The sequence below is a fragment of the Melozone crissalis genome, unplaced genomic scaffold (assembly GCF_028551555.1).
Source record: "Melozone crissalis strain CALT ecotype California unplaced genomic scaffold, PUWL_Pcris_2 ptg000004l_1, whole genome shotgun sequence".
NCBI lineage: Eukaryota > Metazoa > Chordata > Aves > Passeriformes > Passerellidae > Melozone > Melozone crissalis.
The window spans coordinates 4,518,565-4,545,812 of NW_026535782.1; the positions used below are offsets into that span (position 1 = coordinate 4,518,565).

General features: G+C 38.2%; 1 protein-coding gene across 1 annotated transcript in view; it reads right to left on the bottom strand.

The window, feature by feature from the left end:
* Positions 1-27,248, bottom strand: part of PTPN12 (protein tyrosine phosphatase non-receptor type 12) — a 69,600-nt gene that overhangs the window by 3,936 nt on the left and 38,416 nt on the right. The window contains exons 7-14 of the mRNA XM_054277311.1: positions 26,371-26,430; positions 23,793-23,935; positions 22,334-22,400; positions 21,682-21,759; positions 21,496-21,594; positions 12,286-12,371; positions 3,927-4,882; positions 933-1,010 (exon numbers count right to left, since the gene is read on the bottom strand). Of these exons, the coding sequence (XP_054133286.1) occupies positions 933-1,010; positions 3,927-4,882; positions 12,286-12,371; positions 21,496-21,594; positions 21,682-21,759; positions 22,334-22,400; positions 23,793-23,935; positions 26,371-26,430 (1,567 nt within the window). The remainder of the gene's footprint in view (positions 1-932; positions 1,011-3,926; positions 4,883-12,285; positions 12,372-21,495; positions 21,595-21,681; positions 21,760-22,333; positions 22,401-23,792; positions 23,936-26,370; positions 26,431-27,248) is intronic.

The window sequence follows — 27,248 nt, forward strand, 5'->3', positions numbered from 1 at the left end:
CAAAAAGACAAACAAAATGAAAGTGGTTTTAGTGATTCCAGTTCTGGAGAGAGATTTTTAAAGAAAACAGCTTTGTTCCTTGTGTGGCCACAGAAAAGCAACAGGTCCATAATAGCCAAAGGATCACTTTGACTCTGAACTACCTATGCTTATACTGCTCAAAGAACACCTTTACAAAACTTCAGCATTTTCATGCTGAAAATATTTAGATTAACTACTTGGGCCAAATATTTTTAAATTTCAAAATGACACCAAACAAAAGTCTCAGTAAACAATATCATTTTAGCTTTTCTGGAAGGTACCAAGCAGCAACCTAATTTTTCACTTCATTTCAATTCATCTGTTTTGTATTCTGCCATTGCCAGCTTGATGAACGAACTATGGCAATGCAGCACATCATCTGCAAGTGTCAGCTTTCTCTTGCAGTTACCCTTTTACAGTCAAAGAGTGAACTACATAAAACCTGACTAACTGGGCCTGTTCACTACATGCAGTGCAGAATGAAGTATCATCATCTTTCCTTTGCCCAAGAAAGGGGGATCAGATAAACACAGTCCATGTGCACACCCACTCCCTACCTGGGAGCAGTAGGAACTAAAATAGCTGGGAAATTCCCTAACCACACTGCATTTCCCCACTGTATCATCTCATTTCCATGCCCTTCAGACTGAAAACCAGCTCTACTAATATTGGAGTCCCCAATTACTTAAATATCATATAACACCATAGTCAGTCAGAATATGAAAAATAATTTCTGTCTCTTCAAGGGTGTGAAAAAGTTAAATCCCAAAATAAGCCACTGCACATGTTAGATTTCATTCCATTTTACAAATTACTCCAACAGACTAACCAAAAATCAGGGGTACTCAAATACAATACTGACATGCTCTTCACATTTCATCTCCAATTATCACCAAACATCAAAAACTCACTCTGTTCACTTGCTACTACAAATGATTCTGGTGTTCTTTCTGGGAGTGGGGGAGAGGAATCTTCACTAGCATCAGCATCTAAATCAAATATGACATTTAGATAAGTTAAAATACATAGATATTTCTCCTAGACTTTTAGAAGTTGATCTTTTCACATATGAGATAATTCTAAACTTGGTATAGTATCTAAAGCAAAAGAAAAATTTGCTCCAAGTATTATAAAACATTTTGGTTTACCACACTAACACTCTGAAGCAACTTCATCTACCAACATGAACTTCACATTAAGGGCATAGGATCAGTTTGTGTGTTATGCAAGCGAGAAAACAAAAACATTTTCAGTCTAAATAATATGGAGGAAAAAACCCTCAGTAACCCAAATGAATACTTTTTGTTCATTCTTTCAGGTCTCAGTTTTGCTTACCAAGTCCATGTTGAGGCCCACTGGCTCCCACACCACAGTTAAACAGCCTGGTGCAAGGTTCACTAGGCCAAAGGGTAAACAGGAGCCAGAGGAGATGGCTACTGTGGGTGCCAGTACCACATCCTGTCCCCAAACTGTTCCCTCTCACCTCCCAGCAGTGTACTAACACAAGCCATTCTGGCAGCAAAAGCCCCTCTCTGACCTGCTGAGAAATTTGGAGTAGTAATTAAAGGTTTAAAACAATTTAAAGTAGCTGCTGCCATAAGCAATCTCATCTGACAACTGTACTCTGCACAGGATTCAGAAATACAAAAGACAAAGACACATTTTAACTAATAAAGCCATGAAGCATCCCCAGCTGCTGCAGGGACAGAATTCCATCAAGTTGTACAAGCCATCATTTTCCAAGTGACTTCTGAGACCTGCTCCATCCCAAGTTTACCATACAGCACAAGAAAACCTTCATTAACAGAAAGGGCCTCTATAAAACCATCAAATAAAGTCACCATGGACATGGACTAACTGAAAGTGAGTTTTCAGGGTTTTGTTTCGGTGTTGTTTCTGTTTTATTGTTCTCTTTGTTTTTTTCTTTTCCTTTTGCCTCAGGGCACAACTACTTTTCACTTCATTTGAATGAAAAAGAGGATTTGACTGTGTGGTAAGATCCTGCACACAGCAGTTCTGGTTAGGCCATCAGGCTGTGCTGAGTTCACAGACAAGTTTCACTGGTGATGGCAGCCACATTCCCAGCTTCAGACAGAAGAGTCCTGAGCCAGTATGAAAATGAGAAAGCCACTGTAAACAGGGTTTAGGATCACTGGGGCAAAGCCATCTAACCCTGTATTCTGGAGTGCCAGAGGGATTACAAAACCTACAGCCAGAATGTAAAATGGGAAGTGTTTGCTATCAAACAAATGGAGAAAAGATACACCCTTATTAACAAGATAAGAAAAATGAATGTTAGAATTTTAATCAATTCCTGTGAAATCATCAACATACCAGCAGCACAAGGGCTGTACTGTTATTTCAAGACGTTTCTGACACACAGTTACATAAAACAAATCTAGAATGACATTTCTCCAATTCTTTATCGTATTTATGACATATCACTTATTTTATTTGCATGTTCTTACAGCATCTACATAATGAGATGCACAGAGAAATGATAATTTGCAAACAGCGACAAACAATGATAGCTCTGGGGAAGAAGAAAAAAATTCTGGCTAAAAGGAAAAATACAATAGCCTGCAAATCTATGAAACAAATCCAAGGAGGACTTCTTGCAAAGTTGAAGTAATTATGACAAAAGGACTTTGTCAGCTTTGCAGAGCATCTTTTAAGTCACAGTGTTAAAGATATACAGGTATGTGCAAGTATTGTCCTGTGTTTACACAATCTAGACCAAATCTATAGATCTATAGGTACAGATCTCAATATCTATAGATCTATATGAAGATCTACAGAAACAGATTGTTTTAAGGCTGCAAAACAGTTCATCTCTGGATATATGACTTTTGGTGAACATTCAGTTCACAAAGCCAATACTTTCAATGAGCTGGTTCTGCATCTTGCATCACACACTGAGCCCCATTTCACTTCAGAAAATCATGAAGTCTGCACAGACTCCTGAGGTGAGGCCATCAGCAGCTCCAAGCACAGCAGTCTGAGCTGGATCCAGAGGTTCATGTTCTTCCTTCAGCTCCACAGCTTCACTTCTTGTTTTGTTGGGCTTTGCACAAGCAGCTGCCAAGGCCTGATCTCTTCTTCCCTGCTCTGTCCTCCATCTGCTCTAAGTGTGCCAGCCTGACTGAAATCTGCACCTGCATGTTTTGGGAACCTTCTGCCTTCAAAAAATGATGTTCTAACTTGCAAACGTTCACAAAAAAACCCCTCAAAAAAGTAGTAAAATATAGAAATCCACTAAATAATTTTCAAAGTGCTAATAAAAGAATAACTTGGATTTTTAGATGAACAGCTGTGTTAGCTTGACACCCCCAGCCATGTACAGAAAAAGAGGAAAGCACAGCTAAATATTTACAACACCATTAAAATGCAGGAGCCAAATCATGAACAACTTCAAAGACCAATGCAGTGAATGAGGTTACATCTCCATTTTTAGGAACAGCACATCAACCAATAAGCATGAAATTGTTATGTATTTGCACAAGCCTGTTGAAAATGCTTTGACTAGTCAACCCCCAATTATTATAGACACTTCCATGAAACTGGGCATAGAGAAAAAATATGCACCAAATAATAACACAGAAACCTACAATTACATACAAACCTACAGGAATGCATTATAAATAAAGCATTAAACAAATGCTCACAATAAAGCTCACAGTACAGCTTCTGAAGCAGCTAATCATGGTCTGTAGTATTTTATACCAAAAATAGCTCACATGCAAACTGAAAGCTGTCAGGAAAAGAGCTGTGCCCTCTCTGAAGCTGCCAAACTACACTGATTAAATTTACATTTAGAAAATTGCATTGCAAAGAAATTTATGTCGTCCAACTCTACAGATGCAGCTGGATAAAGAGCAGCACTTCTGAACCTCAGTGAAACCTACCTTTGCCATCTTCAGAACATGTTACAGCTGTTAAGTCTTGCCTAGCAATAGACATTGGCAGTACTTTTCTGGCAGCAATGTTTTCAGTGTTAGTGGCAGCAGACACCGTGGCACTTGCGGTTGACACGTTGGACGCGCTTTTGCTCGTGGCTCTGTCGAAGTCCAGCTCATCCGAGTCAGAATCATCTGCATGGAGGGGGTTAGTGAAACAGAGGGGGGCTCGAACACAAACTGGAGTACGATCAACAGGATCACTGCAGGGATGCTCAGCTGGGCTGTTGGATACTAGAGAGAGAGTTTGAACACCGTGACACAAAGCATCTGAAGACAACTCTTCAGACACAGAGGTTCTTTCAGGCCCCTGCGGTGCCCACGTGGCGTGTCCCTTTTCTGTCAGAGGCAGACGGTCTGGTCTGGGTGGGGCATCAGACACCTGCTGACTCTGCACACCTTCTGGGGAAGGGATTAAGGCTGCGTTAGACTGTGGCACGCTGTACTCCATACATGAGTTTTGAGAAGCGTCTACAAACGAATCCCCTGAAATCTGTTCCTGTGGCTTAAAGCTCTTATCAATTACACAGGATGACACAGGCTTAATTTTAATTGCATGTCCCCTGTTCAACAGGGAGTTGCCATCAAAGCTTCGTGGTCCCTCCTGCAGAGGGACCTTCTTGATCTCAAAGCTTAGGTTGCGCTCCAGCCTCTTCTCTGTGTGTTCGCTGGGTTCATTCTTCCCTGAATGTTCTGTGGATTTATTGTAATTCTCGTTGAGGTCTGTTGAGTGCTCTGATGAAACCATGTGCAAAACTGGCTTTGGATGGTATCTGTCATTGTCCTGCCACACTGTAGTGACTGTTGGATAAGCTGATGGGGGAGATGGTGTCAGGATTGGTGGTACTGGCTGAGGCTCTGGAGGCTGCAAGATTTCTTCTTTAGCATCTCCTTCTACAAGGCAACTGCAAAACAACCCAGACACAATTGTCTAAATTAATTTTCTGCATTTTGACAAGATTTTAGCTATCTATCCATCTCCCACTGCAGTAGTTAATGCTGTAACACCAATATCGTACTCCACACAGAGCTTCCATTGCACACAGAAAATGGTTATAGAATATGACCAGTGGGGTAGGCAGGAATTAAGTCAATACCCTCAAAATATCTTTCAGAATATCACAAGGACATTCATTCAGGCCACAACTAATCCTCACTAATAGTTCAAAGATTGCTCACATCCTTTCCCAGAAGCATTTTGCAAAGACATTGTAAGACAGGCCCTCTTGTGGCAGCATTTCACTACATTTTTCCTTAAGTGGCTCTGAGAAACCTGACATATGGAATTCAAATTACAGTAAAGCCAAGAAAGATTTCTTTTAAAAAAAATCCTTACAGCCCACTTAACATTGGATATGTTCCTTCAATTTTATTTTTCTGTACATGCTCAAGAGAATTTTCTTTTTATGTTTGTGTATTTGATAGTCTTGGCTTAGTTGCAAACCCAATTTAGTCAACATGAGCTATATATACAACATAAAAAATAATTCCAGTAGAATTTATGATCCAAATTACAGTGCATATTAGTGAGACCACAGCACTTATAACTGCAGTTCATCTCAAGCTACTTAGAAGGAGAAGTTCTTCAAGCATATGGTCAGATGAGATGCAGAGTTGTTGACTACAAACATTGAACACTACTGATGAAGGCATTTTTTATAACTTCCATTCCTTTAAACATCCAGGATGACCTGGACAAGCTTAAGAGCTGGCCCATGAGAATATCATCAGGTTCAACAAGGCCAAGAGCAAGGTGCTGCACCTGGGTTGGAGCAATTCCCAGCATCCATCCAGACTGGGAGCAGCCCTGTGGAGAAGGACAGGGGGGCTGGTGGAGAGAGGCTGGACATGGCCCAGCAGTGTGCAGAAACCAACCCACAGTCCAAAAACCAGCCATGTCCTGGGCTGCACCCAAAGCAGCATGGACAGCACATAGGAGGGAATTCTGCTCTGCCCCTCTCTGCTCTCAGGAGACCCTCCAGCATAAGAAGGACAAGACTGAACAAGAACTCTGTCTACAAGAGAAAGGACAGGCTCTCATTATTTTCTACATGCCACATAAGGAGCAAAATCCAAGTACGACTTTGGCTCCCCTATTTTCAAACCATGCCTAAGGAGGACTCAGCAAGTGCAAACACTTGAGACCATCATGACATAGAGGAAAAACGCCCAAAACAAAAAAAGCCCAAAGACTGTTTCATAACTGAGTCCTGTAGAGCACGAAAAGCTTACCTGACTTGGGACAGGCTACAGCATGTGTTTCATCCTTGTGACTTTGTTAGCACCAAGCTATAGCAGAATGGGTTCCAGAACTAAAATCTTTATATAAGAGATTCCATGGTAAAGAGAATCATTTGGATTCTCAGTTTGTGAAAATCCAAACCCTGAAGTACTGCAACAGCTTCCAAATGATCTTCTACAAGTTCCTGTATCATTGTATCTGGAAAAGCCCAGGTCCCCTTGCAGTCCTGGGTGATCTCTTCCATTCTCTGCCTGACTCCTGTCACAGAGTTGTGCCTCAAATTCCTTCTCTTCCCCTCATCCCTGCACTTGTATATTGCTGCTTTTCTTTACATTAAAACAGAAGAAATACAAAGCATGTCTAAGCAATTTAACTGAAGTAATTTGGGAATTCTTGCCTCTAGTTGTTAAAAAAATTAATAAGGTTGAGAATAAGTTGTTTGCCTGAATTAGTAAAGATAAGACAGTATAGTAAAAAAAAAAAAAAAAAAAAAAAAGACAATAAAGAAAGTAAAGATAAAACAGGGGGGCATTAATCTTGCTCCAATTTAATACACACTAAGGACAAGAGAATTCCCTCCTCTTGGATTTCTCTCCTCTGTTCCAAATGGGGAGGGGAACACAGGGAGAAGACAGTGAGTGCACTTGCACAAATGTTTACATGCCCCCTTTTACCAGCATGGTGTTCATCAGTAATCTCCACTAAATCCTCCTACTGAAAATCACGGTTTTCCCTTATTGACCTGATTTTCCTGACCCAGAGTTATTTGCAATCAGCAAAACTAATTCCTTATCTGGCACAGACCTAACATTATGCATTACAATTAGCTAAAGGAGCAAATTAGCATGCAACTAGATATAACAAGGATATAGGTCCACAATACCAGTCGAAATTCATGAGGTTCTTCACCAATTACTGGTGAATAAAATCACTCTACCCTTTGAGTTTACCCTCTGGTAAACAGAGCCTCTAACAGTTCTCTTAGATGTATCTGTAGAACTGATGATAAAGGAAATGCTGCACAAATCAGCAGCCCAAAAGTTGATTAAACACCTTCTTCCTACACATCTCAACAGAACTACTACAATGTTCCCCATTACATTTGCAGTTAAATGTCACTTCTTTATTTTTAGATGAGAGCTTACAGTGAAGAAATGAGAAATTATTTGTCAAAATAATTGTTTGCCTTATTAATATTAAAGGATATCTGTCCTCAACAATTGAGATGTCCAAATAGCATCTAATGTATTTTTTCACTTTAAATTAGGAAATAAATCCCAATAGGTAACATTTTTCCATTTTACTGACATTTTTAATACTACTATTTCACATGTTCTGCATTGCAAATGAAGTTTCCGTTCATTTTCACACTGCAGAAATACCAGGATAGGAACACATTCAGATAAGATCTTCACATTCACAGAAGATCTCTGTTTGGTAGTAGCTTTTTCTAAAAGTCTTGTGAATCTTGGGCATTCTGGGCTGCTGCATAATGCTGTCTTTGGGCATGTCCTTCAACAGCTGTGCTCCACAGACATTTCTGCCCCAGAGGCAGAGAATTATCTGAAAATGAGCTACTAATACTCAAAAACAACAGGAGACAGTAAGACCAGATTGATTTAAAGTACCAGGAAACTCACAGAAAGCTCACAAAAGAGATATTGAGACAGAAAAGAGTCAGTGAAGCAAAGAAATCCAGGCCATTCAAGTAAGAGAAGCTTCCCTACATTATGCCTTTAAATAAACACATAGGGTTGCAAAACCTCACGGTGGGATAAAAAAATAGAAATCTTTGTCATGACTCAGCCTTCAAGTGCCTCCTCAGATCCAACTGCTCCTGATAACCTTGGAATGGCACTGCCTTGGCACTGCCTCATTTACAGCTGGAAATGGAATTCCCCTGGGTGAATGAGGCAGCTTTTTCATGCACTCATTGCCCCACAGCTGAGGCAGTGCCCCAGTGCCTTCTCAGGTGTCAGGTATACCATGGATTAGGCAAGAACACCTTTTTACAATTATTTCTCATTGTAAGAATTACAAAAAATTTGTCAAAAGTACTATAACTTGTCAGAAAAAAAAAACCCTTCCCACAGCTTTCAACCAAAAATGTACACATGAAAAACAAGCCATTTATTGCTTTCTGCAATACATTATAAATTTTTAGAATGTTTTAGAATCTACTCCTAATGAAAAAGAGCTACATTACTGAAACTGCACACAATGGGTTCAGATTTAAATGAAACTTGGCCAGTGTTCAAAAGAAAAAAAGCCTTAAGTAATCCATGGTTATTCTATGCAGCATACTGTAGGGTGTTTCAAATAAAAGAGAGTGATGCCAAGGTCATGGAATGCAGCTGATATGAACAACCAAAAATAGATACCAAGCTCTACATCCTCCCTCATCATTAAAATAGGAAAATTAAATTCAACATAAGCAGGCTGAAGCTAGACAACCACATTATTCTACTTTAGCATTAAATCACTGCCATCCACATGAAAGAAAAGCAACAGTCCAGGTAAGTGAAGCTGCTGCAAAAGTACTACAAAAATTAATGTAAAAGTACAATGAATTAATAAAAATAACCAGCTGGTGAATTTATCTCCTAAAATTTACTTGAGGCTTTTTGGTTTTTTAATTGTAGCATACATGTTAGAGACAGTTTACTAAGAAGGAACACCCATAAATGAGTTTTATCTTAGCTTTGTAGGAGATAGAGATGGTTTGCAGGGCTGGAAATGAAATAGAGTAAAATATAACCCTGGAAATGTATTTTCTATCATTAGACTGAAGTCTGAACAGAATCTGATGAGAAGTTAAAATGCTACAGAGTATTTTACCTTTCCACCTTCAGACAGCAGCACATCGCTCTTCATTACATTGCATACAAAAAAGCTGCTAAATCATCTTGGCTTTTCATGAGTTTAGGTCTAAGTCTATGCTTTGATTTCAAAATGCATTTGAAATTGAAAATAAAGAAATTTTTGTAACCAAGCCTGGCTAAAATAAACCACCTCTTTTCCCCAATACTTTGGAATCAACTACTAAGCACACAAATATTCCATGGACTAATACTGAAAGGCATTAAGGTGCTCCCTCTGAATTCTGACACATCAGTCACCTAAAATCAAGCACAGTCCTAAACTGTAAACTTAAAACTTAAATTTTTTGCAGTCTCGTATATAACAAAGTTAAACCTTACTTATGCCCTCTTCCTACCTTAACCTGAAAATAATTAAAACATATCTAACAAAGACTTTCCATCCCCCCAAGTCCTCTAAAGAAAGTTGATTCCACAAGAAGTGATCATCAACTGCCAAGCCAAGCAATTTCTAGGATAAGGTGCTGGTGTATGCACTAATGAGTTGTTCTTGTTTACCTCTGTAATAATCAAGGAGTAATATTAGAATATTTTTTATGTTGACATCAAACAGGGAGAGACATTAAGCTAAATAACAACACTCACATAATGTACAGCAAGTTTAATTACACTAAAGCATTACAAGGTGATAAAAGCTTGGAAGGCAATACAATCCCAAACCTCTGCAAAACCAGTACAGCCAGATGCTAATAAAATACCAATTTAATACCAATATAATTACAATATCCTAAAGATACTTCTACCTTCCAAGAAGACATAAAAACAGCCTAGAAAGTATCACTCCTTCCCCAATACATGCCCAGGCCAAAGCAAGTACTAAAAGGATTAATTACACCCCTCTGAGTAAGCTTCCTACCTCTCATGGTAAAAGTGTTTAGTGACCTCTCATCCTCAGCACAGACAAGAGCTACAGGATATTAGCTGCACTTTCAGAAGAAGAGATCCTAAAGTCTAAAGAAGATCCTGAGATGTTTGTAATATTGTAATATTCATTAGAATATTACAAACAGAGCAAGAGAGAGTGAGAAAGCCACCTTCACAGAAAAGCTCTGCCATGACCTGCGTGGTTATCCAGTGCAAGGGGCTGCAGAGGAGAGGTCACCACCTCACCCAGCAGATTTGGGGCTGTCAGAAAACAACTAACAGGTATCACAGACTTCATTGTCTAAGCAAACATGGCTTAGTCCAGTAACAATATGGAAAACAAGCACCCTGAGGCCTAGAAAAAAATCCCTTTTTTTTTCCTGCTCACTCAGGATCACCTCAAGCAAGTTCACCTGAAACCAAGCTCCCCCAAAGTACCCTGCACTATCAGTCCCTATAGCCCTCCTTGCTTTAGAAAACAAAGCAAATGTTAAACTTCCCTTAAAAAATGCATTTTGGTTTACTAAATATACATTATAAAGCCATTTACAACACAGGTTATAAAGAATGTAAAGCCTTATTTCTTTTCAAAAATAGTAGCTTTAGCAACTTGCTTGTAACTTCTTCAGAGACAGTGCACGTAAAACTCAAGTACACATTTGGCTGGCAAGCTAAAAATGTTTCCCTGTGCATATGGGGATTAAATGAAAATGTTTTACTGACTCTGCTCTCCCATCCTCCCCAGGAAAAGGATGTTCATCTATGCCAAAACATCCACAATACACAAAACCTGGCTCTATGTCCTGCCTGAATCAGGCTGTAGATTTGTAAAATTACCCCCCACATCAAGAATAAAACATGCTCATTAGGGGGTATTTTGAGCAGATGTGACTAATAGCAAATAAAGTCTTTCCTCAGAAGCATCTTCCAGGAGGAATTTAATTAATTGGTTTTCAAAAATAATCTCCATTTTAGAAAGACAACAGCTTTGCTAAAAGCTTCCATTTATTCACCTCTAGGAAATCAATCTGCCTGCACTGCTGGCAGATGGGAAAGTATGACTTTATGGAAACAGGCCCAAAAAAACCCCAGGCTCTAAGGAGAGATTAAAAGATTTTAACTTAATGCAGCAAGTAAAGAACAATGCAGTGCAGATAAGACAGATGTGTGCTTAAACACGAATTACATGAGTTATACATATGTTAATATTACAATAATATATAAAAATGATAAAAACAAAGGTACATTTAAGATTATTTCAAGGAACACTAGTAAGGAAATCACCTATTGGACAGAAATCGTATTTCTAAGCTCAGTGATGAAGTTTCAAGAGCTTGGAACTCATCATGAACACAGGGTAACTGACTCCTCTGTCATCATCTTCATCTACATAATTGAATACAATCACATTACCATCAATCCAAGTAAGGTAAAAAATATATTGCCTACATAGCACCAACCTGTAATTTGTCTGTAAAAAGTCCTAACCTACTTCCATCTCTTTCTTTATTTTAAATGAATTAGACTTTACTTCTGCCTAAATGGTATCCAAGAATATCACCTGGCTGGTGGTTCCTTATGTCATTCAACAACTTTAGGAAACCCAAGTGCTCACCTTATTCTGTTTACCTACAGGCACTGTAACACAGGCCAGATCCCCTGCCAAAGGCCACTCTAAGCTCTGCACAAACCAGCTGGGGGACTTGGACACCTTGTTCAGGAGAGCTGCTTCTTTAGCTGTCTCAACACTTGGGTTGGGTACCCATTTTAGGGTGATGAATCTGTTGGTTCAGATTTACTTTTGGGTTCTGTAAAGCTGTGCCTAGGCATTTTAGGAGCTAGAGAAGATTTTCCTCTGCTGAATGAAAGGATTGGTGAGACCAATTCTTCTCAATAATAACAGTCTTTGGTTGTCATGCTCTAGTCAAAAGCAGTATTTGTCTGAGATTTTTCTAGGATAAATGGGTATGTGTCATTAGAGTTTTGTCTCCAAAAAGGAGGATTCAGTCATTATTGGAGGCTATTTGAAGTTTGTTTTGCTACTGTCACCTAGCAGAATTAAAACACAAGTAGATTTAACACATCTGACTAGTAAACATGTCTATTCACAGATAATCATTGCAACGTTGGTGTAAGTAAACACAGACTTCACAAAAATATTGTAGCTTATATTTAGAGTCAATTATATGACTTCTATTTGCATTATGTATATTCCTATTTATAAATACAACATATTCATCTTAAGTTTTTATGCTATCAGTAGCTTTATTCTATTTTTTATTCATCTTTCAGCCTAAAATAGTAAAGGATCACAGTTAGGTACCTGCGGGTCCGTGGAGGCTTTGGTGGAGGAGAATCCTGTTTCTCAGCATCTGAAGAACTGACAGCATTTTCTGTATTATTTTCATCCTGATTAAAAGAAAAATGGATATTTTTACTCATGGCTATAAAGCTGATACATAGAATATGTGAACTGTGAGGTCCAAAGATCTCTACTGACACTTGGCAGGAATACATAACAATATGACCTATTTTTGGCTGTCATATTTTGTATAAATGTACAAAATTTTTTTTAACCTTGTGTATCCAACTTCACATTTTTCTGACTGAAGATTTTGGTCTGCTTGCCATTGAACAATCCACTAAAGAAATACTCAAAAGCTGATCTTTCTTTAATAGTGAGCAAGCTCTCATACACCCTCCCAATTATTCACCTTGAATAATTACATGAATAATTGGAAAATAAAGCATTTATTTTCCAGTCAGTCTAGTTATTTTCACTTGTACAATCACTCCAGTGAAGATAAGAATAATCTACAGTGTTGTAAGCAAATGAGAAAGATCTTGCCCACTTGTCTCCTAATGCATTGATCTGAGACACTTTCAAATAACCTCCCATTTGTGTACAAGAAAGTTCAATTTACTCAGCAAAGCATGAAGATTTTAATCTCCCTTTAGGACCATAAATATAAAATATGTTTAATATATGCACTTACATGTATATACATGTAAAATACTGTTGTGTGTTAACCCTGACAGGCAGCTAAACCCCACAAGAGCCACTCTCACTCTCATTGCTCCACTTCACCTCTGGAAAGAGGAACAGCAGGAAAACTCGTGGGTCAAGACAAAATTGTTTAGCAGGCAAAGGAGAAGTGGGAGAAGATAAAAAGAAATCACAGAAGCAATGCAAAAGCAATCACTCATAACCTTCCACAGGAGGGCCTTTGCCAGTTCCTGACTGTGCAAACACTGTTCAGCAAGAGCTGCAGCATTAGCTGCAAACAATCTGCACTGTTTTCACCACAGATCTGAAACACAGCACCCCAAGAGTGGCCATGAACACTGTTTAATGACAACCCAGCCCCTAGGCAAAAATAAGGAAAAAACCATCTAGGATTAAAAATCAAAGCAGAACATGCAACAGCCTAAAGCTGACATTCTATTTCCAAACGTGCCACAGCCAAAGACCCAACAAAACCAAGAAGAACCTTAGTGTTATCTTAATTTTAATGCCTATTTTACCTAAAGGCTATTCCTGCAGGAGTTCTCTTTTGAAAAAGCAATCTTTAAAAAGAACAACAAATACCCCAAATGAGTGTAATAGATTTCAAAGCCCAATACCATGTTCAGGCAGTAGGATCTGCTATCTGCCAGCCTGCCTGCTGAGATTGGTGATAAGGACTGACCTCCTCCAGTCTTATAGAACAAAAGGGAATTCCCTGATAAATTTCTGCTTCAGATGTGAGAGTTGCATTTGAATTCAGTGAGCAATTTTTGCTTTGGAAGATAAACTACAAGTTGCCTCAACAGTTAACTAACTTTATTTAAATTCATATTAATTAGTTATATGTTTTTAACTTCCATTACTTGTCTTAAAGGTTACCATACTGCTGCTGGCTACTGTGAAGAGTCTATTATCAAATTCTATTCCTCAGTGTACTAAGTGAAGCTTTACCTGTGAAAAAATGGAGAAAAAAAATGAACTATTTTGATCTTTCCTACTGTGTTTCCCTAACTGCCCCCATTAAGTTGCTGTCAAATATAACATTGCACAAGTACTCCAGCAGAAACACTCCATTGTTCCTTAATGAATGGATGGTGTTGGCCCTTCCAGGGAATTGCACAGGGAGTTCATTGTCCTGCTGACCACTGGCTGTAACCATCAGGGGCTTTTTGGAGTGAGATTCAATTAGCAGATAAAAGCCACTCACATTTAAATGAACACCACTGAAGCTCCCACTGCAGTCAATCAAGGTTGTTTGGTTTCGTACAATCATAGAACAGCTTCTGTAGGAAGGGACCTGCAAAGGCCATTTAATCCACACCTTCCTGCAATGATCAGGGACATCTTTGAAAAGATCAAGTTACTCAGAGCCCTGTCCAAGCTGGCCTTGGCTGCTGGCAGGAATGCCAGGATGGGGAATCTGCAGCCTCTCTGGGCAACCTGTTCCAGTGTTTCATCACCCTCACCACAAAACATTTCTTCTTTCCATCTAGTCTGAATGTACTGTCTGAATTTAAAACCATTGTTTTGTCCTACTGCAACAGGCCCTGCTAAAAACCCTGTTCCCATCTCTCTCATGAGCCCCCTGGAAGCACTGCAAGGCCACAATGAGATCTCCTTGGAGCCTTCTTTTCTCCAGGCTGAGCAACCACAACTCTCAATCTGTCTTCTAAGGAGACCTGTTCACCCCTCTGCTCATCTTTGTGTCCCTCCTGGGGACTCACTCCAACAGGTCCCTCCTGTGCTGGGGACCCCAGTGCTGGAGGCAGAACCCAAGGTGGGGTCTCAGGCAGGGAGCAGAGGGGCAGAATCACCTCCCTTCACCTGCTGCCCATGCTGCTTTGGATGCAATTAATAACTGGGGAAAAATATGAATGTGTGCTGTTTTGGGGTTTTTTAATTAGTATGTCTACAGTGGTTTGCATCCAGATTTGGGGTCCCCAGCACTGGAAACATTACCATGGGGCATGAACATCCAATCCCTCTACCAGCTTCTCTCAAAAATGTAAAAAAGCAATTTCCTACTTTTTGACATCAAGTAATGAGTGACCATACAGATCATTTTGCCTTTAACAAACATGGATGTTAATTTTATTGCCTCATTCAGGCAGAGGACCATGCTGAAGCTTGGTGCCAAAGATGCTGAGGCTCCCAGCATTCAACAAGAAACTCTTTCCTGTTCAATGGTTGTGTCATGTTCCTCCCCACTTCCCCCAGTTCTGCAGTGCAAACTCTGAATCTCTCCATGTATTTGTCACCATGGACAGCACCGAGTGCATTGGTATTGTACTAAAAAGGCTTCCCTTACTCAGAGGTGCTAACAACCAAAGCTAGAAATGAATGCATCCTAAACAACTGCACCCTCAGCACAGAGTGGGCTGCTGGCCTTGCTTCAGCACTGCAGCCCATCTCAGTTGCACAAGGCAGAAGGATATACTAGAAAGAGAGAGACTCTACAAGGGTTCCTCCCCCTCACCACCAACCTCTCCATCCTACAACAGAGCAGGAAAGTCTCCCAGTTCAGTTCCACCAGCACAGAAGTTTTCAGGAACACACTTCTTATTTATGCACTCATTTTTCTAAAGGGTATTGGCAAGGGAAAGGGTGTGCCTGTTGGCTCTAGACTAACTTGTCCAGAAAACAAACCAGCAGCTGCATCCCTGTCCTTCTATGTTTGCAAAGTGAAGTGTTTGTGAACAGAATGTTTCCTGAGATATGCTTTTCTCACAGGCAGAAGAAAAAGCTTATTAGAGAAGCTAACATATGTCAAAGCTTTTTAAAACTCCACATATACAGTAACAAGCTGTTCCTCCTTGAGACAGGCAGAAGTAGCTGAAAGGGCACTGCCATTTTTGTTACTGGTAACAAAACAGGTATAAGCCTTAAAAAAATATATATAAACTCAAATGTCCAAGGCACATGCACAACCACAGAGTTTACAAAAACAATTCCTTGAAAAAGAAAAATTTAAAACCCAACAAGAAAATCTGCACACACAAAATGGTACTTTTAAACTTAAAACAAGAAAAGCCAGTGGTTACTCCGATTTTGTACACAGAGAAGGCTTCAGACAGAGAGGTGTCAAAAGTTTCACTTGTGCATCAGGTTCAACTCCAGATCCATTCACTGTTTTAGTTACATTGAATGAGGAGCAAGAATGATTACAGGAATTACTGTCACCAAAAAAAAAGAGGTACTTTGCTACTTTCCTTAATTAGCTCAATAGATTGATGTTTCTGTGAAGGCTTTGTTTACTTTTAAAGAAGTCATTCCCTGTCACTTGTTCTCAGTTCTGTGTTACAAGAATAGGGAATAACCAGTATTTTGAGTATTTCTCACCCTTGAGTGACACCAACTCACAGATTTCCCTGTCATAAACATCAAACTAAGTGAATGGGCAAACATGCAGAAAAACTAGCACGGAGCAGAAAGGAGGAAGCTCAGCTCTGAAAGTGAATACAGGGTATCTCACTGGGATGACTGCATCTGTTGAGAGGAGCAGATGGTGGTATTAAGAAAAAGCCTTCCACAGTCTTCCTAAGCACAGCTTATCAACATCAGTCAGCACTCCCTTGCTTCTCTAGACAGATGTTGCATTCTCAGGCACAGCACAATTTTTAAAAGTATCAGCTCAGACAAACCAGGACAACACACGTAACTCACAGGGGTTATCATACAGAATCATGTTTTAAACATAGATTAACAAATGTGCAGTTCACTAAGTGTTCAGTGTAGCACCCTGCTTTCTCACAGAAGACAACTACCCTACTGTCTCACTGCGATGTCTTCTCACTGCAACATGTGGAAAGAAAAGAAAAGGATCTTTCCCCAACCTTTGTGTCTATTTGCATCAAATGTTCAACAGTTCAAGAGTTCCCTTGGAGTTGCTCCAGTGAGGGAGCAGCTACTGAGATCAAGTGAAAGTGCTCATAGTTAGGAATTTCTAGGTACTCTGTTAAATTGCAGATATACAGATGAGTGCATACCTACCTACAAAGACTACATTAACAAATGACAAGGCCATAAACTCAAATACTGTGTGTAGATTGCCCCTAGTCTACTAAAATGAAGAGTAACTTGTGTTCCTGTAGTAATGCAGAGAAACAAGGAATTCTCACTGGCTAAGGTAACCCAAACTGTGCTCTCACCTCCCAAGGGGGGTTTTTCTCCCACTGGCTCAGTCAACCAAACTGCTGTCACTAACTTCAGGCACATAGAGGATCTCAGTCTTAGACTGAGATTTCACACACACTGACTACAATTCTAAACCTTTTTCCCAGGAATTGCAATGTATCATTTTCTTTTGGAAACTCACTGTGGAAACATTTAATATCATTCAGAAGCTTTCTATACTAGTAAAATACTGGCAATTTTACTGCAAAAACTCCTCCAGAAGTAATCTCATGTTTTCCCTTAAAAGGAATTGAGGCATTCCTTTTGCCCTTTTTATAAAGCAGCATGGGAATCACTGAGCATCAGTAGATAAAAAGAGAAATACTTCAGATTGAAATGATACACTCAAGTGACTCAGATTTAATAAAACATTCCAACAGAGGCAACAAGATCAATGTCTCTGAAGAAATACATGATTTTTTAGAAGGCTGCAATGACAAAAAATATCCTTCCAAGCTGCCAAACAGCAAAGAGAATATGAACAGCATAGTCTTTTCACTTACAGTTTCTAAACCATTAATGTTTCAAATAACAACATTCTTCTTATAGCAGCTGATTCCTCTGTGAGTTCTACTAGTGCAGTCAACCACAGCAACAGAACTCTGTTGCTTTTACAGCACAAAATGCAAGAGACCCTGAGAGCACCAGCACTGCCAGATTTTGGAGAAAATGTTTATTAACACAAGATTCTACTCATGGGTAAGGGCAAAGCAAGTACTTGCTTGGTACTGTCAAGAGAAAAAATTCAACAAGAAACATTTCTGAATTGAGAGTGAGCTTGGTTGTTTGTCTTTTAACCAATTTTCTTTTTCTGATTTCCAAACAGAACATCCAACTTGATGAAATTCCATATGATTCAGATTTTCCAAGACAGCTACAATTCACAGCTCCAGTTCACTTCAGCTCATGAAGAATCTTCTCCAATAACTCATAAAATATTTTACTGATACAAATCTGACTGATACCTTATCACATGACCAAGACTAATGATTTCACATAGCTTTCAAGGCTTCCAAACACAACACCAAGTGTAATATTTTCCCAGCAGCACTAACAAAGCCAATGATGGTGAGAAGCACAGCTACTGACTTGAAATACATGACAATATGATCAAGAATTTCAGTGGGAAAGGCTTCACTCCAAGACTCGGTTCCAATTTGATTGTTTGGTAACTTGAAAGTACTACTAAGTAGGGGAAGGGAATAGTTCTGATTATCAAATTCAGCATCTGAATTCTTTCCTTGTCACAAAAAAATGGCTCCTGAGTAGCAATTCTTTACCCTGAAATTTGGCTGCTTGGGGTACTGTTGAAATTACTGGTATCTGAGCAGAGCTTTCCTTATTTCATTTCATTTAAATACTTAGTGTTATGTTAAACATTTGCAGTTCTACACATTCACAATAGGTATAACTACATGGTAAGACTATACATTTCCTACATTAAAGCATATTGTGTATTTCTGACATGGTTTGGGATCTAGCAAATTCTGAGGGAAATTCTAACCCTGTCCTAAGTCCCTGTTCAAACCCTGCATGCCTTGCTGCTGACTTTTTACAGTATTGTTTCCAGCAGGGCAGAGCTGGCAGGCTCCCAGGAACACACGTTTGGGATTGTGTCTGAGCTCCTTCCCCATGAATGCTGCCCCTCAGTGCCAATCAGATTAACCTTTCACTGGGATTTACTGGGATGTTGCTGGCAAGCCCTGCTCACAGAGCTCTGGAACTCAACCCATTTCAACACTGCCTGAAATGAGAACAGCAGGAGGAAAACAAAACCATGAAATCGACCCTACAGAGCACTCCAGCTATTCACAGTGTTATCAAAATAGAACAAATAACATTTCCTCTTCAGCCCAGTAGCATCTCCTACTTAACTAACAGTATTATAGCCAAAGTAGGCACATGAATTTATTTGGAATTGTTTTCATTGGACATAACCAGAACTGTTCACATATTGAAGATTTCATAGTTGCTGTAGCATCTGCAGGCAGAGTAACATACATGAAGGAGCTCTAGAATACTACATTGTATTTAATAAAGTCACTTGAAAAATTCCTGCCTCAGATTTAGTTTTTTAACCAGGATACATCCCAGAATGCTTGTTTTTTTTAAAGAAAGCAAACTAGAAGATTTCTGGGGAAAATCAGACATTATATACAACAGATGCTACATTAACTCCTGGAGGTAAAAAAGGAGCTTTATCAGAATATCAAAGTGATGTCTCAAGTGAGCTTCAAAGTTCTGAGAATCAGGTTAAAACTACAAGAAAATATTTAACTGGATATATGAAGTTTCCCTTATAAATCCTGAACAGAAGCTAAGCCTATACCAGTTAATTCCTTGAAAGCAAATTTTGTAACAAATGGATAGTAACAAATTTAAGTACCAAACTTTTAGATACAGAAATTCTTCACCTATGAGGTTTTTTTCCCCTCAACCTTTCTGCAGAATGATTCAAGTAACAGTAGGAAGAAGCATCATTTCCCAACACAAAAAAGGCTATGCCTAGTCAGACAAAGATTTACTTGGCCCTGCTTCCAGCAGTGACCAAAAGGGAACTTCCAGGGAAGAATAAGATCAGAGCAGGCATACTGGGATCCTTCCCTAGAATTTTTTCCAACAGATTTCAACTCTGGAATTTCATAGGTCAGAGGTCAGTGAAACTCATGGAAGAAGACTCCAAGATGGTGAGATATTCACCCAAAGATACAGGCTGTCAGCTGCAAGGAGCTCTGCAGCTTCATGTTGCATTTGTTATACAAATGTCACTTTCGTTATTCTTTCAGGTCTCACTGGTGTCCCTTAGAAAAAGTTAAGGGTAATCAGCATTCTGTTGTTAGTCAGCCTCTGTTGTATTTAACCTCAGCCATGTTTTTCTCCATCTCAGTCTGGCTGTTCTTTAGATTGAGCCTTCCCACACCTTTGATCCTTGTCCAGTTGTTTAATGTTGAAATTCTGTAACATTTTTGAGATAAGCAGACTTGACATGCAGTCAGTAGTCCAACTGCAAGTACCCACACAAGGACATTACATTCTCTGCTCTCACCAGTTTCCAAGTAACTGCCAAAACTCAATTTCCTTTACAACTTGTTGATCATAAACAAGTAAAACTCAAAACTCACACTCCATCACTGCCTTTTCAGAGCTGGGATTTACCCCTCTCTCACCCCCATATACATTACCTATCCATTTTCTATCAGGTCTTGTTTTATTAGTCAGCAAATCTCTCAAGCTGTGCTGAAGACAGCACTTGCCTTTGTTACAGAGCACCACCATAATCTGCCACAGCTTTACTCATCTTCTGGAATATGCAAGTCATTTAGTGTATATATAGTAATAGGAATAAGTAACTAAGAGACATTTTTGATCCTATATAAGAGCACAGACACAGGTCAGATTTAGGTCAAATAACCAGAAGATACAGTAGACTGATCTACCTATTATTTTATAATCAAAACTCAAGTACTTAGAAATCACTTCTGTACAAAGCTAATCAATCTGCATATTCCAAACCCTGCTATGCTCATTTCTCAGGGGAAAAAAAAAAATCACACATCAGCTTAATCAAACCTATAACAAATAAAAATAGCCAGCCCTATACATACTTCCATACTGCATTTAGTCAACAGGCTCCTTGTCATGACTAAAGACCTCATAAGTACTGCATGAAGGATATAAATTCTCGGGAGTTAGCAGAAGGGTGGATGCATTTAATCCACCAATTGAAAATATTCTAGACTTCCTAGAAAGCACATATAGGATAGCTAAATCCCTAAAATAAATGGGATGCTTATTAATAAAAGCATTTTTAAAATTGCTTCCAGATATTTCAGAGTCCTGGACATACCCCTCATACTCCCTCTAGAGAGCTATGGAATCTACACCAATTAGGGACAGAAAATCACTGAATAAACAAAACACAATCCAGGGACAGAGGGTGGTACAGAGTTCTGGACTGTGGGAGAGAAAGAATATTTAATCCAAAAAGCCATTTTTAATACAGTGTACAGCAACAGCCAAGAAAACATATCTAAACATAAAAAAAGAGGATAAACCTATAGAGGACATGAAATGTAAAGGGGAAGGATAGAAAGACAGAAAAATCCTCAAATACTGTAAATACCAACGAAGAATATTTTTTCCACTTCCTTGTCCTCTGTTAAAAGGGTAGAACATGAAGCTCTCTGCCAAAAGCATTTTAAACTTGTATTTCTCTCCCCTAACCTATTTCAATGCAAGCAGCACTTTAAAAAACATGAGAACTTAATAAGATCACACCACTGAACACTAAAAACAACTTCACAGGAGAATTTTCATCAGAAGCTAACAGCTACATATGGGAAAGACACCTACCACTCCATCTGCAATCTTCCAGTCTGCACAACTCTCATATTTTTGCAGTTGCTTTTCAAACAGTTGTGCTATGGCTCGATGGACAAGCTCATACTGCTCCTGTGAGGTACCAGATAAAAATTAATGCACAAGATCTTTTCAAAGAATAGTGACATATTATCACATTCATTTGAAAACAAACTATACCTTTGTTTGCACTGCAGAATGCCTCTGTGTCCTCATTTCCTGTATTAAATTAAATACATTGAATTCTTCAGGTATTTTCTGAAATACAGAAGCAAGTTGATTACAATGACATAACTGTCAAAACAACAATATAAAAGCTGTTAAATACAAAAACATCCAACTTTTATAGGTAGAGGTTATCTGTTCTCTTCACACTGCAACTATTAAATTTTTTTTCAAAGCAACTCCAAATTTACCTTTGATTTAGACCAGATGAGAGCATTTCAAGCATTTTTGAAATGAAATAGCCAATGCCATTAATATGGCACTGCAATGTTAACAATGTTTCATAATCTAAAACTCCCAGAAGTTATCCCTTTCCATTTGAGCTGCATGACAAATCAGAGACTGAAAAAGTTAAATTTAAATTTAAAAATCAATTTATATTGAAATCTTATTTTTTAAATTAGAATTTTATAGAGACCTATTTAGACAAAAACTTGCTGTCAAAGGAAATTCATACTAAAGCATGAGTGCAATGAAACTAAACATCCAACCTGTAAAGAGTTCCAGAATATCTTAAACATTTCCCAATTTTTGAACACTTGGAAGCTCAATCAATCATTGTTATGAAATTACAGGATGTCATAAAACTTCTTTTAGGATTCCTTACCCCAGCTTTAAGCAAATTCCATGTATAATCTATGGCACAGATGGCTCCTGTTCTTCCACACCCTGCACTATAACATAAAATGAGAGGTGTTAGATATTATTTAAATTTGATAAAAAAACCACTATAAGCCTCATATTTCAAAAGTCCACATTAAAAAAAAAATCCAAATCCCTCAACTATCATTTTAATTTCACTCAGCCTGACACTACAGTGTCTTAAAAATAAAATGAGCAGAGCAAAATGCAGCATTGAATCTTTTAATGCAAATTTTCATTGCCATTTGGAACTGCAGTCATGTAAGATGATTCAGTGTTGACAATTTTATTGCCTCTCCCTTTTGTCACACTATTCCCAGCTACTACTGCTTCATCAGGTGTGGGCTTCTCCAAGTTTAATGATAAATGATGTAAAATGGCAAAACAGAAGATATTGAAAGATTTGCCACATTATTCTGATTTAGTATCACATCCATATTTTTTCCTCTTTAGCTAAAAAAATAAATCTGAAAGTTTAAGAATGACAGCAAACTATCTTATTTATTTTTCCTAATTGTATGAATTCCTCTGTTTTACACATGCAGAGTTATAATTCATTAACATTTATTACATTATAATTACCCTGCTGTAAAGAATCAACATTCAGAATTATATTGACATTCAAAAAGAACAGGACAAAATGAATAGATTTCAGTGCTAACTCAGTTTATGTTTTTAGACCTCACTCAAGAGTGACAACTCAAAAAAAGAATGCAGCCCTGAGAGAATCACTAAGCTCTAAGGACTTCATAACTCCCATGAATTTAACCTGTCCTGGCTTATAAATCTGAATTCAATTTTTCCTGACATAACACAAGCTTTTGTTGCTTTAGAAAGCATTAAAAACAACAGGCAAGATTTTCAGATAAATTGTCAGAAAGTCTCAATGCAGCAAAATATTTTCATAGCAATTCAGTCTCAACAGTTCTGGCAGCCAAATTTCAGGTCAATCATGAAACTGTTGTTTAGAAGTAAAGACTTCCCAACTGGAAACTGCAACCTGCTCATAAAGATCTTTTTTGTCATATTAGAACACAGACAGAGTTCTTAGTGGTGCTATGTAGTCTCTCCTATTGAGAATGGAGCCTTTACTCTCAAGCTGATTTGCAGTGATCTTCAAAGTCTGTTTTGTCCTCACAAGGATTTATGTCTTAAGAACGTCAAAACAGGTTCCCTTTCAAAGGTTCATTCTTTTCTGATTGATATTCTGTCTTAAACTAAAGTAAAAGCAAAATTTCACTGCGGCATCAGTTTTAAGAAAATGAAGTCTATATGATTTTGAATTAAATTTTGTCATGAGAATTTTTCAACTAAAATAAATAACTCAATTCCGACTCAAAACCAAAACTAGTGCATCCCATAGCAAAAGTCTAGACTTCAAAAAATGAAAATGCTTAAAATGAAAAGATAAATCCATTTGATACCTGCAGTGTATGCAAATAGGAACATCCTCATGTTCCTGGTATTCTCTCATCAAGCTGATCATGTCCAGAATAGAATCAAAAGACGAAGGGACGTCGTGGTCAGGCCAGTTGACATAATGAAACTGATAAACACTGCGAGTCTCCTAAGGGAGGGCAGGGAGAGAGCTGTTAGTGACAGCACACATTTCACTTTGCACCACAGTAGTCCTATGAGCCTTTGCTTTGACAAGTCATTTACTGGATTGAAAAACCCTACAGCTTATACCACTTCCAAAAATAGAAGAGAAATTCTGAAATCACATTTGAAGTGCTGATAATGCATAAGAAGCCCTATGGGACAGTTCAGAAGCCCCTCTGTTATATGGGTAAAGGACCAACAATGCTGCACCATATTTGAAAAGGCTCTATGTCCTTACAGCTATAGCTTGGAAATGGAGAAAATCTTTCATCTTTCTTTTTCTCTTTGTACTTCAGTAACTTACATTGAGGGAAAAAAATGGAGACAAAGGTGTTGTTTTGTAACACCACAAAATAAAGTGTGTGCACACATGCACAGGCTCACAGAGGGAAATTAAGAAAACAACAGAAATAATCGAGACCATATCTAAATATGGATCACACTTGCACTTTATTCTAGCAGCAGGAGCCACAATAAAGGCAAGGTAAGAAGCAGCTTTAGAACAGCTTAGTTACTCATCTACCTGAATCCCTGAAAATCCTCCCTTTCATCACTATCCAAAGCATCTGCAGCAACCAGCAGAACCAGCAGCTAGTTCTGCTGCACCTTCCCATGCTGGTGTTCACCTCTGGGTTCCAGTATCCCCCTCCAAGTCATGTACTGCAGAGCATGAAGGTTCAGATCCTCATTACAGCCTACAGGTTTCAAGACCTACACTACCTTCTGTTTCATTATGTGAGAAGAAACATAGCAGGCCTCTTGAGCATGGAAATGTATCTATTTTTGATGCTTGACTTTTCCCAGCTCTCTGAAAACACCATAGCTAGCTAAAACAAGAGAAAACACAGCCTAAGAAAGCACAAATTTAAAAATCTAGGCGATGATGTAAAACCAAGGTCATCACTAAAAAGGAAGAGTTACAGCTATCTATTACGGTCCACCAAAAAATTCACTTAATTACTTTTAAAAACACTATTGATTTTTCACATAAGCAGAATGATCAGGGGGAAAAAAATATTTTTTTTAAATATGAAAATCAAACATTTAAAACAACCTTTATAGTCCTTTTTCTCTACTGCCACTTATACACTACACAATCAAAGTTCTTTCTTGAAAATAATCAAGTTTCAGTCGAACTGGTTTTCCTCCTAGAAACTAAAATAACTTTGTTGATTTATGGAAATTTTAAATCCTTTTCCATAGCTTCTTTTTGTATGATAATCCACTGCAAATGCTACAGAAGTGACAAAACATATAATTATTCTGGAAAACCTACACCACAAATACACTTTTCCTCCCCAGTGCAAGGCTATGCTTAGAATACTTCAAAGAAAGATGAAAAGTCTGCAGTTAATTTTACAGGAATACTCAAGCAAATCTGCTACATAAATCTGAAGAAAAATCACTTTATCAGATGCACAGATCAAATATCAACACATCTTGTTAACCCTTTCAGTTAAATTGCTCCTCACAGGAACAAACTCGTTTCCTTGCTAAGATCAAAAGCTCAGCACAAACTGTAACTTTGTGTTGCTGCTCAGTTTTTAAGCAGTACACAGGCTTCTAACTGGGACAGAACTCCCCAGAGCCAACAGCCAAACATCATTTGCATGTGTAGTACAGGCAAGCAAAATCTACACCAGCCACAGTCTCTGCTGTAACTGGTTCATACAATATTTGGGTATTAAAAGAAGACAGGTTCTGCTTTGGGGTTTTTGGTATCCAGTTCTGTTTTGAAATGCGCCATTTCAAACAATGTCACAAACCCCAATTACTACACAGAATTTCTGTTATCTAAACTGTCTCACAGCTCAGTCAGTTATAAACAGTAACAGAAACTGATTAAATTCATGAATTCCCAGCAAATATTGCAGACAAAAATTATTCCCCAAAATCACTCCCCTCATGATTAAGCAGCTCTCATTACTGCTGTGGTATCCATTGTTGAAAAGGAACAAACTTTGATAAAGAAAACATAACCACAAATGATACTAACCTGCAATAAATCATTTATTAATGCTGATTGACAATTAAAATGACAGGTATTCTGTAAAACAGACTGTCATGCTTTGTGTTTTTACAGGAGGGCTCTACAGTTTTTATTTACTGGTAGTTGTTTTTCAGTCAAATGAAGTCTGACATTTGACATCTGACATTTCAGTGTAAGTTTACAAGAAAAGCTTAAGCCATTTGGGTAAACAAGACCATAGAAAAAGCAAAGAGTTTCACTATTCCTCCTTTATATACTAAGATTTTAACATCTCTTCCAAACTTTATCATTTACATCCACAATCAGCACCTAAAAAAGTGAAGATACTTTCATGAGTTTCTGACATTGTATCATTTTGGAGATTTTTGAACATTCATTGAAGGTGAGACCAGAAGTAACTGTGTACTTACATTTTGAAATTCAAGTAATAATGTTCTAATGAAATAATCTGTTCTTGCTTGCTCAGCTTCCTAAACATGAGAAAACAATAATGAATTAGAAAAAAATATTAAAAAATCAATATGCAACACATAGGGCATAACTAAAACATCAAATTTGAAACTCAGGGGGGTTTTTTAATTTATTGGTTTTGTATTTATTATTTCCTCAAGAAAGGAGGAATCAAAACACTGATTAACCAGCAAGTCAGCTTGCTGCACAGGATGTGCAAAATGGGTTACTTTTACTTACAAGTGTGAGTTTTGAAATTGTCTGTTCCAAAGTCATCAATAAGCCACATAAGAATATTTCCAAGTACCTCTTTTGCTTTATTTTTCCATACTTTTAATTTACAATTGCCTTTCACAGCCATCCCTCTATAACACTTTTGCTGTATAAATTTCAGCCTCTTACCACTCTATCCTGTGATGTCTCCTTTAAGGGTGCATCTAAAAGAATCACTAATTATCTTGGTTGTGGACAAAAAAATCTAGCTTCTAGCTCACAGAATTTTCAAATCTTCCTTTGGAATATCAAGGAAAGTTTATACTGCAGAAATCAAACAGTATTATTGTACTTTAAGTACCAGTAACATCAGAATTTGAAGATGCCTTTAAAAACTTTGCATTACAGCTTCCCACAGAGAATTTAGGAGACTGAATATATGCTTTAATGTGTTTCTATCTCCTCCTGGGAATTTACCATTTCCCATCAACAACTGGAACACTGCAGGTTTTAAAGCAATGCAGCCCACACACACCAGAGTACCCACAGGTAACAGATTCTGCTGTAGCTAAGGCAATTACAACACACAAACCCCTTTCCCCAGTATCTCAAGGAACAGGGCAAA